The sequence below is a fragment of the Diceros bicornis genome, chromosome 6, assembly GCF_020826845.1.
Source record: "Diceros bicornis minor isolate mBicDic1 chromosome 6, mDicBic1.mat.cur, whole genome shotgun sequence".
Taxonomy (NCBI): Eukaryota; Metazoa; Chordata; class Mammalia; order Perissodactyla; family Rhinocerotidae; genus Diceros; species Diceros bicornis.
The window spans coordinates 37,240,484-37,253,784 of record NC_080745.1 but is presented as its reverse complement, the minus strand read 5'-3'; the positions used below and the strand labels follow the sequence as shown (position 1 = coordinate 37,253,784).

Here is a 13,301-nt window from a genome sequence, read left to right as displayed (position 1 = left end):
TATTTTTAATTTCTTTATTTTTGTAAAGAATCAGTCCCAAACCCAGCCTTTACTGAAGACTCCTCCTGCTGTACTTCAGCCCATCGCACCACAGACGACATTTGGTGTTCAGGCTCAGCCCCAGCCCCAGTCACTGCTGCAGGCACAGATTTCAGCAGCCTCTATTACACCACTGCTGCAGACTCAGCCACAGCCTTTATTACAACAGCCGCAGCAGAAAGGTATTGCATGCACCGTATCTTTGCTTTTTATTAAAGTTTCAGACTAATATATAACTATTTAGTTGTTGAAATAATGACACTATGCTTTTAATTACAAAAAAGGCAGGGACTTCCAGAATACTTGAAAGGAAGCTTGAATATCTTATGTAGACCACTTCTACTTCCAAAGCTGTTTAGGAGTATTTTTATTTTATTGCTCTTTTTCAAAGACATGCTCTTGGTGAACTTAAATATCAAAACTAGTAATCCTTTGTCTGCCGTATCGTATCTGTAATGAAAGAAAACATTTTTGAGACTTACTGACAACATTTTATATACATGTAGAGTCTGGTGATAACACTTGAAATTACTCATTGAACCATAGTGCATCAAATAAATGAGCTATGTTTTAAATTTTCGTTTGCAAATTATTTGAAAGTCTGGACATTTTCTTATCAAAATATTGGTAAAAATGATAGCCTTGGCTTAACAGAAGCCTACTTAATTGGTATTTTTTAAAAAAGTAATTGTGGCGTTTTCTTTTTTATTATGTGAATTATGACACACTTATAGCAAAGGGATAAAACAGATTACGGTGTAGCACATTATTAAATGAACACTCGTGTAATCACTACTTTGGTTAAAAAAATACAACATTGCTAGTTAACTCCTTTTCTTTTTTAGTGGTTTTACCCTCTAAATATGCATCCTTATAATACAGTTTAACTTTGTTTTTGAATTTCACGTAATGTGTCATTCCATTTATATAATCTTTTATGTAAGACTTTTTTGTTCAACATTAATGTTTTAAAGTTTTTCGTACCATTTATTCCATATGGCTCTAGTTTCTTCATTTTCATTATTGCATAATATTCCATTGTATGAATATTGTGTAATTTATTTATTCTTCTTTGGTAAACATTTTGGTTATTTCTAGTTTTTGATTTCTGAAAATGCTGCTATGAATATTCTCATATATGTGTCCAAAGGCAGTGTGCCTGAGTTTTTCCAGGGCGTATGCCTTCATTTGGAATTGTGGAGTCTGAGGGTTTGAGTATCTTTAACTTACTAGGTAATGCCAGACTGTTTTCAAGCTACTTGGTTCTTCCCTGTATCTGACCTTTAGTCCTTTGATTTCTGATTTTTTTCCTCATCTTTTTCCTAAGAGGTTTTATTTTCCAGTTGTGAATTGGGACTTGCATACGATTTTTCCCCTGCCACTGTCTCAAGAAGAGATAGGGCTTCTGTGGGAGGGCTTAAGGAAGCAGTGTTTCTGGTGGTGATGTGTCCCATGAGCTTGGTGGATGAGTGGCGGGAGCAGTGAGAGTAGAGTAGAAAATAATAGAAGAGAGCAAAGAGGTGTGGCAGGGTGGGGGATTTCAGTGGAGTTGGAGGTATGCTAAGGTTTAGTTGGCAGAAGGGTAAGGAAATCTCCATTGGCAAATAGGATTCCTTTAGGATTGCCAGCCTGTTAATCTTTAGCTGGCATAGTATTACTTAACATAAGAAATGTTCATAAGTTAGTGGTTTTTTTTCCCCTCAAATTTTTATCATGAAAATTTTCAAGTATACAGAAATGCTGAAAGAACAGTATAATGATTACTTGTATACTTAAAACCTTGACAGTTAACATTTTATCATGTGTTTTATCTGCATATGTGTATAAAATATACACAGTTTTTGCTTAATTATTTGAAGTAATTAGCAGAAATTATGATATTTTATCCCTAAATACTTAAGCATACTCTTTTTTTTTTTTTTGTGAGGAAGATCGGCCCTGTGCTAATATCCATGCCAGTCCTCCTCTTTTTGCTAAGGAAGACCGGCTCCAGGCTAACAGCTATTGCCAATCCACCTCTTTTTGCTGAGGGAGACTGGCTCTGAGCTAACGTTTATTGCCAGTCCTCCTCCTTTTTTTTCCCCACAGCCCCAGCAGACAGCCGCCTGTCATAGTTGCACATCCCTCTAGTTGCTGTATGTGGGGCGGCCTCAGCATGGCTGGAGAAGCGGTGTGTTGGTGCGTGCCTGGGATCTGAACCTGGGCCGCCAGTAGCTGAGCGCGTGCACTCAACCACCAAGCCACAGGGCCGGCCCCAAGCATACCCTTTCTAAAAGAGAACATTTTCCTATATTACCACAATCTATTATCACTTCTAAGAAAAAGCATTTGATTATCCAGTTTATATTCACATATCCCCAGTTGTCTCCCAGATGTCTTTTAAGGTTGTTTTCTGTTTCCTAAACAAAAAGCCAGTGAAGTTTCATGCATTGTATTTGGTTATGTTTCAATCTTTAGTCTTTTTTATTCTAGAATAGTTTCCCACTTTTTCTTTCTTTCTTTTTTTTTTTTTTTTGTGAGGAAGATCAGCCCCGAGCTAACATCCGTGCTAATCCTCCTCTTTTTGCTGATGAAGACCGGCTCTGAGCTAACATCTATTGCCAATCCTCCTCCTTTTTTTTCCCCAAAGCCCCAGTAGATAGTTGTATGTCATAGTTGCACATCCTTGTAGTTGCTGTATGTGGGACGCTGCCTCAGCATGGCCGGAGAAGCAGTGCATCAGTGCGCGCCCGGGATCTGAACCCGGGCCACCACGCACTTAAGAGCGCCTGCTCTTAACCGCTAAGCCACGGGGCCGTCCCAGTTTCCCACTTTTTCTTTCTTCGTTTATGACATTGACTTTTTGAAGAAATTGAGTTGACTTGAAGATTCTTTTGGAATGTTGTGTTCTGTATTTGTCTTGATTCCTTGCCATGTTTTTACCTTGTTCCTCTATCTGCCATATAAACTATAAACTAAAAGCTAAGTCTAAAGGCTTATGGCAAGGACACATTATAGGTGATGTTTTGCAATTCATATTGCATCATAGTAGGAGGCACAGTTTGTCAACTTCGTATGCTCTTATTGATGCTAAATTTGATTACTTGGTGAAAGTGGTGTCCATGGGTCTCTCCGTTATGGTTTATTTTTTGTCTGCACAGATAAATCTATAGCTGATACTTTGGCATCCTGTAAATATCTTGTTGTATAGCAATCTTTGGTTTAATGTCTATAGATCAGAGGTTGGCAAACTACAGCCCTTGGATTTGGTCCATGACCTGGTTTTATATGGTCCCTGAGTTAAAAATGGTTTTTGCATTTTTAAAGAGTTGCAAAGAAATAGACTGATATACAAATAGTTCTGCCATTTGCAGGCTGCAAAGCCTAAAATACTAGCCAACTTTTTCTATCTGTAATATTTAACCAGGGAATGCTTTAGAACTTTGTTTAAATAAGTTAAAATATTTTTTTATGTTTCTTTTAAAGCTGGTTTATTGCAGCCTCCTGTTCGTATAGTTTCACAGCCGCAACCAGCACGAAGGTTAGATCCACCATCCAGATTTTCAGGAAGGAATGACAGAGGAGATCAAGTGCCTAACAGAAAAGATGACCGAAGGTATGTTTTTAAAAGTATACTTTTGATGATGATGATGGTTGTACAATGTGAATGCACATTGCATTTATTAAGAATAAAAATGGTTAAAATGGTAAGTTTATGTTATGTATATTTTACCATAGTTTTTAAAGACTTATTAAAAAAGTATACTGTGAAATCTTGTTTATATTGCCTATTATATTTCATTAAAGAACTCTTCTATAATGCCAGAAATAATAGTAATTTTAGAAAAATTTGCTTTAAGTCGTGAAAGGGAGAGAGAAAGACGTAGATCCAGAGAAAGATCTCCTCAGAGAAAGCGTTCCCGGGAGAGATCTCCTCGAAGAGAGAGAGAACGGTCACCTCGGAGAGTTCGACGTGTTGTTCCACGTTACACGGTTCAATTTTCAAAGTTTTCTTTAGATTGGTAAGTTCTTTTTTCCCCCATTGTTTTATTGAATTACTAATTTTGTGATTTTTGTATAATTTGGTAGAATGTTTTTCTTGCAATTTTCATTTCTTGAAATGTAGTGCTCTTAGTTTATATAAGGGCAGAAATACAATTTGAAGTTGTAACTTAGTTCTTTATGAGGGTGCATTATTTTCATGCACTCATTAAGGATATCAGCTATTGAAAAAGGTAACCCCTCTGTGATGAAATTGTTCCTTAATGTTAGAATCATTTAAGATCTAGATTTATTGATAACTGTATGAAGTTCATGTATAGTCCATTATGTATGATGAAGTAATAATACAGCAATGGACCAATTATTTCAAGTTAGCTGTGGCAATATATTATAATAGAAACATAGACCTACATATACACTCACAGATATGTATACACATATACATATACACATGTCTATGTATATACACATGTGTGTATACATAAATAGATTTTCAACCTTTGGAATCAGAGGTCATGGGCAGGTTACCAAGAATTTCTGAGCTTCACCTTCAAAATGGAAGTAGTTTCAACCAGCACAGTTATCATGTGGTTAAGTTGAGTTCATGTGTCTAAAGCATAAAACCCAGTGTGTGGCAGTTGTAGATACTGAATAATTAATGGTGGTGGTGGGATATGGTGGCTAACTAGGAAATAGCTGCAAAGTTGTAATTCATAAAAAGACAATTGGTATGACTAAGGGAAAGGAAGAATCATCTAAAGGCCCTGGGACTGGCAATTGTATATAAGATAAATTAACAGATGGAAAAAACAAATAGTAAAATAAGAAAAATGAATTATTAAAAGCAGCATTTTAAAGCTGTTTGGCATGGGAACGAATAACTGTATGCATTTCAGTGTCCTGAGAGGATATTGTTGCATTTCAATGAAGTATAATAATTAATATTCATAGTACTGGCCTATCAAAAGTTAAAATTTCTCTATGTTCAATTCTAGATCGAATAAACCAGTGTGTTTTATTTAAGCTACACAATACCAAAAAAATTTTGCTTGGTAACTTTGCTTAATTGTTATGTAGTTGGTGTTTTACTCTTGCTTGTGGTCAGATCAGCAACTACTCTTAATTTATATTAGTTTTCTTGTTATCCCTATTTACTTGTATACTTAAAAATATCTAGTCTGCATATTTCAGAGAAACTCACTGAGACCAAAACCACTTCTCCAGCCTCAAAGATATTCAGTAGAGTAGCTCTGCCTTATTATGGAAAGAGGCATAGGATATAAACTGAACAGCTAATCTCCTTCCAAGTTAGACCTTTGCAGTTTTATTTCACCACTTTGAAGTAACTTTCCAGAATATCAGATGAACCCATTACAAATAAAAATTTTAAAGTTTCCATACTTCTTCTCATCTGTAGTTGTGGAAATTAAAATTTTCTTATAGTAATATGATTGTAAGAGACTATATGCCACGAAGTTGTTTATTATACTTCTTATCTTTTGTTTTATTATAGATTTTATTCCTATGGGGTAAAACATGACTTCAGAAATTCTAGTGATGGTAAACTAGGAAAATATTATACATACTTTCTGTTTGCAGCACTTCTTTAAACAAAAACAGAACTCACGTACCTGTTTTTCACATTTTTATTATTTTGACAGCTGAATTTTCTCCAAATAAAATCTATTTACAACTGTAACTGACTATATATTATATTTCTTACTTTTAGGCTTCAAATAGAAAGACATCCCTACAAATATATTAGTTCACATTTCATACCTTTGTCTTTGAAAAAGACAACGTAGTTATCTTTTCATCTTACAAATTGTTGGTGTTTTCCACTTATCATTATGCTTTTAACACAAATCTCTTGACTTTTTACCAGATTGATTTACCTTTGAGTTCTTCTTTAAAAGTTCTGCTTCTTAGGAAAAAGGAAATCATCCTTTAAAAAAATCAGTATGCCAGATTTAAAAGGCAAGAAACTTATTTTTCTCTTTACATAATAATCAGGTATGGATCTTAATCATTAATATAGAGAGGTATGAAGGTGTGGATAATCCAAAAAACATTTGGATTTTACTTTCATGTGGATTTTTATATTTAATTTTGAATGTAAATATGTTTGATCTAGGATCTTACTGTAGAATAAAGGTTGTATTTTTTCTCTACTGTATAAACCTGATTGAGGAGCACTCATACTAATTTGGTACCACTCTTATCCCTTCTTTATATTTGTTCTATATGAGCCATAATTTTCTCAAAAATGCAGTTTCAGCTGAGGCAGAACTGGAGCTGGGGTTGAAGTTATTTCAAAAGGTCTTCTCTAATGAATTTTAAGCTACACACAAAAAGTAAAGAAATAAAGGTAACACTTAGGTACCAGTTATTTATTCAGCACTGTAAGTAAACAAATTTGAAAATGAGATTTTCATATGCCTCTGTGCAAGTCTGTAGCTGATTGATAATTGACTCTGTCTGTTTTGAGCTGGCTTTTATCTGTGTCAGGTTATATATTTAGCTTCAGAATTGAGTGAATGTTTGCATAATCTTTCCTGTTTATTCACTACTTATGTCTATTTTTCAGTCCTAGTTGTGACATGATGGAACTAAGGCGCCGTTATCAGAATTTATATATACCTAGTGACTTTTTTGATGCTCAGTTTACATGGGTGGATGCTTTCCCTTTGTCAAGACCATTTCAACTGGGAAATTACTGCAATTTCTATGTAATGCACAGAGAAGTAGAGTCCTTAGAAAAAAATATGGCCATTCTGGATCCACCAGATGCTGACCACTTATACAGTGCAAAGGTTTGTATTCTGCTGTGATATACAGCTGAAATTTCTGAGCATTCATATTAAGAGTGTATGTGGAGTTAATCTTCAGAAAGTGGTTATTAGGTTGAAGACTCACATAGCTATGTTTTCTTGTCTGCCTGATTGTGTTTTGGTTGTTTAAGTAGTTTAATTTAACCTCTCTTTCCCTTACTTCTTAGGCTGTAAAATCATGTAAGTTTTAACATTTTGAACCTTATAAAAATGTGAAGATGTTATTGAGCTTTTTGTAATGTTTTATGACTTCTGGTAGCGCCAGATAAAACAGAATGTTGGATGAATGAATGCACTGTATGTTGGTCTTCAGGGTAACATTCAGTATATTGCTTAAGGGTCAGTAGTTTTCTGCTATTTTAAAATATTGATCAAAAAGCATCCCTTGAAAAGTTAAAACTATACAATTATAAGGTATCTAATACCATTACTGCTATAGCTTTTTATTTTTCCATTTTATAAAAAATATCAGATATCTAATATGAAAGGATAATTAGTAGTGCTTTTCGTTTTCTTACACTACTTTAGACTTTTGACAGGATTGAATTATTTGACTATAATAGGTAATGCTGATGGCTAGCCCTAGTATGGAAGATTTGTATCATAAGTCATGTGCTCTTGCTGAAGACCCCCAAGAACTTCGAGATGGATTTCAACATCCTGCTAGACTTGTTAAGGTAAAATGAAACATTTGTTTCAACTTCAGGCATATATTCACTTCGCTTAGTTCTAACTGTGTATATATATATAAAACTAAAAATACCATCCTTTTAATCTTATTGATTGTTTAATAACTAATTTTATATTAAGGTACTCAGAATTTAATGATGTAGATGTTTTTCTCATTACAGATTATGGCTATATCTTATGTGTATGTCACTAGTTCAACTGTTGTTTTGGTGTTTTATATTTGTAGCATAGTAAGATCTTAGGGATAATGCATCTAGTGTATCTTTGGGTGCTGTTAAAGTTTGAATTATAGCTTTCTGTAAAAGAACTCTTTATCTGAAGAAATATTTTAGAAGGATGAGTTATGATGTGTAAATCCTATTCCATTGCTGAAATGCAGTGTGGAACACAATGAACTGAACTCTTCCTTGACTGACAGATTCCAGAGGTAGTAAAAATGATATTGGAAAGGTTTGTACCTTTCCTTTTCAAGTATTTTATTTGTAATTTGACAAATTGCATGATATGTGTAAATGATTCTTTGTTTTGAATTAGTTTTTAGTGGGCATGAAAGGCAAGGATGAAGCTATGGCCATTGGAGGCCACTGGTCTCCTTCGTTGGATGGACCAGACCCAGAAAAAGACCCCTCTGTGTTGATTAAGACTGCTATTCGTTGTTGTAAGGCTCTGACAGGCATTGATCTAAGTGTATGCACACAATGGTAAGTACCAATTCATTTCTTGATGAGAAATGTTTTTCTAGTAGTTTATGTAGGTGTTCTTGTCTATCAGCCTTTTTCCCCCAGTTATTTTAGCAACCTTGATCGTGCAGGTAATCTCAAAGGAAAATCCCCATTTGTAGCAAAAGTTTATTTGGTGCCAAAAATGTTTGGGGGAAAAAGGATTAAGAACTAATCAAAATAAACTGAAAATTTAAATGTTTTGTTATGCTGTACTTTGGAAGTTGGATGTATGTTGAAAATATTTTTCATTTCATGCATAGCTGGAGAAGATCGTCAAGAGAGAACTTCATTTCATTATAATTCTTTTGTTATAAAATGATGTAGTTGCTGATTATTTTTGTTCAGCCATATTTTCTCTTGAGGCTTATTTGTCCTGTGTATTTTAGTATATTTCTTGTGTCTTAATTGAGAATATTCTTTTTTAGCACATGAAATCTGAACAGCTATCCAGCTTCTTCAGGTATTCTCTAAAATAAGGGTAGCTCTGTAATCAAACATGAAAATGCCTTGGGGAACGTATTCTTTTAACCATAAAATATTGTACAAATGTACCAAAAGAGGAACTATGGCTTCTATAATTTTTTTTTCTTTAGACCAACCTCAAGTTCTTGCAGCAAAATTTCTTTACTTGATGTGCTACAAGTGAACTAGGGTCTTTAAAATGTATTTTAGAATTTTTTTTCCAACATGCTTCTTCCCTTGCAACAGGTACCGTTTTGCAGAGATTCGCTACCATCGCCCTGAGGAGACCCACAAGGGGCGTACAGTTCCAGCTCATGTGGAGACAGTGGTTTTATTTTTCCCGGATGTTTGGCATTGCCTTCCCACCCGCTCAGAGTGGGAAACCCTCTCCCGAGGATACAAGCAGCAGCTGGTCGAGAAGCTTCAGGGTGAACGCAAGGAGGCTGATGGAGAACAGGCACTGAACGCTAATCCCTTTTTCTATTTCCGCTTCTCACAGGCACAGGAACACAGGCACAAATGCACACCACACACTACATAACAAACACACATGGAGGAACATAACTGGTAACAGCGACTGGTAAACCAGCTTTCAGCAGTATAGCTGTATGTTCTTTTCTTTTAAAAAAAAAAAATCTGTCTATTAAACTAACTTTAAGAGTGCTGAGACCTCAAAGGAGAATAAGTTGTGCTTAAATTGCACAGAATTTTGTTTTTATCATAGGTCTAGTTGCTGGAATCTGGGACCAGTTGTTGAGCAAGAATCAGTATTAAGCCATTTTAAACATTTTGCCATTTTCTAAAATTTAAAAATTTTTCTCTTTCACGGTCATCAGTTCTAGTCATGGATTTTTGAAATTGGACAACCACAAGTCTGAGAGATTTGAAATTTCAGGCTATGTGGCATCGTCTTTGGTGCATTTGAAAGGTCTGACTAAATCAGTCTTAACTTTGGGTGGCTTGAAAATTGGGGCAAGATCACACACTGTGTGGTTAGTGGAGACCGGCAGTGTTTGTGCATCCCTGATATCCTTTGTGTTGTAATTTATCACCCTTTTGTGTTTCACAGATCTGGCTTTGATTGGCTGATGAGTGTCTTTGTGATCAGTTAAAAGTGGTAGAATGTATGTACGTGGACTTGCCTAAATAATAACTTTAGGAGAAGACAATCTGAAACATTTGTGACCTTGCACAGATCAGCAACAGACTTTTAAAAATAAATTACTTTTATTTTAAGGTTTCAGAATAGTAATTATGTTCCTAACTTTGTATATCAGGATGAAGAAGAGAAAGATGATGGTGAAGCTAAAGAAATTTCCACTCCTACCCATTGGTCTAAACTTGATCCAAAGACAATGAAGGTAACTTGGAAAGTGAGAGTATTTAATTTGAAATCTCTCAACAGGAATAGAGAATGAGGACAGTGTTTTTTCAGATAAAAGCCATTACAAATGAAGTCCATTGATTTTATATGAATATTCTATGTTGTACTTATGTGTGTGTATAAAAATTAACAAAAGATGATTTCATAAATATTTGTTGAATGCAATATACAAGAGCCTATAGCATGAGCACCATTGTTTTCTGATTTGGGGACTGACCAAGAAGGCAGAATTACTACACTATTTAAATTTCAGAAGGGAAGAAACATAGGAAAAAGATTATCTGGTTTTTAAAATAAAATTTGCAAGTAAAAAAGTGGACTGATATACATCTGAAGGGAAGGAAATAATAATTTAAAACCTCTTTTGAAAATCTTTTGTTAATCTGTACTAGTTTTTTTTTTTGCTCTCCAGGGTCTCTGGACCTATTATCTTTCTACAGTTTTCCATCTCTAGGCCTGTAATTTGAATGTAGATACATAGATTCTACATACATTTATTCTAAATAGATCAGAAGATCAAGGGGCCGGCCCCGTGGCTCAGCGGTTAAGTGCACGCGCTCCGCTGCTGGCGGCCCGGGTTCAGACCGGGTGCGCACCGACACACCGCTTCTCCAGCCATGCTGAGGCCATGTCCCACATACAGCAACTGGAAGGATGTGCAGCTATGACATACAACTGTCTACTGGGGCTTTGGGGGGAAGAATAAATAAATAAATAAAATTATTAAAAAAAAAAGAAAGAAGATCACAGGCTGATTAGTACTTGCTGTTGCAGCTTGTTATTTAACACATAAAAGCTGACCTTTTGGTTAACCTCTGTTCTCAGTAAAAAACAGTTTTTCTTTTTTATGAAACTGTATTTTTAAACCCACATTGCTGTTTTAGTTAGTGGAGAATGTGTATCATAAGAATGTTGGTTTGTTATTCTTGCACTACTTCAAGTTGTTGTCATCAATATTAGGTTTCATATGGAGTCCTATAGACTTAGAAAATATAGGCATTTAGAGTAAGCCTGCATCCCAGGACTTTTTGTCAAACTGATGGCTTTGCTATAAGTTTCTTATTTTGAAACTTGTATTTCTTTTGATTATAAATATAATGCATGTTTATTTTGGTACATAACATAAAAAATAGAAGAAATAATTACCCAAGCCTATCACTCAAACACAGCTGCGCTTAAAATTTTGATGTATTTTTTTCCGTTCTTTTTTCTGGGTGCAAGCTATGTGATTGGTTGGTTGGTTGGTTCTAATCGTGTTGTATAAAAAAGGTGCTTTCTCATCCTTTTAAATTACTATTAGCGTTTCCTATGTAATTATTTTTAAATGTTCTGTACTGTTCCATCTAGTTGATAATAGTTCTGTTTTTCTTAGGTATTACTCTTTTATCGGGTATTTAGATTCTTCACTTTTTTCCAGGGAGAGCCTATTATAAGGAATGTATAAAGTTTTTTTTGTGTGTGTGTTTAGGATATTTTCTTAGGGTAAATTCCCAGAAATTAGAATTACTAGGTCAGAGAGCATTAACTTTTTTTTTTTTTAAGTATCTTAAAACATGTTGCAGGGCCGGCCCTGTGGCTTAGCAGTTAAGTGTGTGTGCTCCGCTACTGGCGGCCCGGGTTCAGATCCTGGGCGTGCACGGACACACCGCTTCTCCAGCCATGCTGAGGCTGCGTCCCACATACAGCAACTAGAAGGATGTGCAACTATGACATACAACTATCTACTGGGGCTTTGGGGGGAAAAAACAGGAGGAGGATTGGCAATAGATGTTAGCTCAGGGCCGATCTCCCTCTGCAAAATGAGGAGGAGTAGCACGGATGTTAGCTCAGGGCTGATCTTCCTCACCAAAAAAAAAAACACGTTGCAAATTATTTTCCAATGCTAATTCTATCAGTTTGCATTTTCACAACCATTTTACGAGCTGTGCAAGTGTCCCTTTCATCAGAATTTTAAAAAATCAGACAAAAGATAATTGCAGAGTTTGTTTACTATTTCAGTATCCATTTTCTTTTTCTGCTCTGTATATTTAGGTAAATGATCTTCGAAAAGAATTAGAGAGTCGAGCTCTTAGTTCCAAAGGATTAAAATCCCAGTTAATAGCCCGATTGACAAAACAGCTTAAAGTAGAAGAGCAAAAAGAAGAACAAAAGGAATTAGAGAAATCTGAAAAAGAAGAGGAAGAGGAGGATGATAGGAAATCTGAAGATGATAAAGAGGTATATACTAAATCACTTAAATATACTAAATAATATATTAAATATAATACTGGTTAATAGGGAGTTCTTGGGATATGTGTATGTGTACTTTTATTAAGGTATAATTTACATAACAGTAAAATTCAACCTTTTTAGTGAACAGTTCTGGAAGTTTTGACAAATACATATGCAGTTGTGTTTCTTAAAACGGGGATATGTTCTAGGAAATGTGTCAGGCAATTTTGTCATTGTGCAAACTATTTACACAAACCTAGATAGTATAGCTTACTACACACCGAGGCTATATGGTACTAATTTTACGAGACCACTGTCGTGTATGTAGTACATCATTGATTGAAATGTCATTATCTGGCACATGACTGTAGTCATGTAACCACCACCACAGTTAAGATATAGAACAGGTCTGTCTCCCCCTAAAAATCCCCTGTACCCCTCTGTAAGCATTTTTTTCTCTCACCTCGCCAGCCTCTGGGAGCCACGGATCTGTTTTCCTATAATTTTGTTTTTTTCAGTATATCATTTAAATGGAATATATAACCTGTTGAGTCTGACCTCTTTAACTTAGCATAACCTGTTGAGTCTGACCTCTTTAAACTTAGCACAATGCATTAGAGAATCAGCCATTATGTTGTGTATATCAGTAATTTGTTCCTTTTTATTGCTAAATAATATTCCATATCAGTGTATCACAGTTTGTTTATTTGTTCTCTACTTGAGAGACATTTATTTCCAAGTCATGTGTTTTTAATCTTCCCTTTTAAAAATGAATAATAAATTATAGATTTTAGTAAAGAAAATTTGTTAGGGCAGTTAAGTTCAGAAATTGGGTTCTAGTGAAGTGCTTGTCCTAGAATTTTGCTGCTTCTAAAGCTTTGTGTTTGATTACATCTTAATCCTTAAGATTCAGAGACTGTTTATTCAAGCCATTTTATGCCTCAGTCTTATGCCCAGTAGGATACTGCTGGATGCGTTTGT

The 13,301-nt window shown here is 35.1% G+C and overlaps 1 protein-coding gene and 1 non-coding gene across 2 annotated transcripts in view; both read left to right on the top strand.

The window, feature by feature from the left end:
- The window catches only part of CCAR1 (cell division cycle and apoptosis regulator 1), a 52,673-nt gene that overhangs the window by 19,266 nt on the left and 20,106 nt on the right, over window positions 1-13,301 (top strand). Inside the window, exons 8-16 of the mRNA XM_058543310.1 lie at window positions 29-221; window positions 3,505-3,634; window positions 3,879-4,040; window positions 6,608-6,833; window positions 7,415-7,528; window positions 8,076-8,242; window positions 8,972-9,182; window positions 10,003-10,086; window positions 12,141-12,326. Of these exons, the coding sequence (XP_058399293.1) occupies window positions 29-221; window positions 3,505-3,634; window positions 3,879-4,040; window positions 6,608-6,833; window positions 7,415-7,528; window positions 8,076-8,242; window positions 8,972-9,182; window positions 10,003-10,086; window positions 12,141-12,326 (1,473 nt within the window). The remainder of the gene's footprint in view (window positions 1-28; window positions 222-3,504; window positions 3,635-3,878; window positions 4,041-6,607; window positions 6,834-7,414; window positions 7,529-8,075; window positions 8,243-8,971; window positions 9,183-10,002; window positions 10,087-12,140; window positions 12,327-13,301) is intronic.
- On the top strand, window positions 7,880-7,944 carry LOC131407772 (small nucleolar RNA SNORD98). The gene has a single exon (XR_009220637.1). It is a non-coding gene; the product is annotated as a small nucleolar RNA SNORD98 (small nucleolar RNA).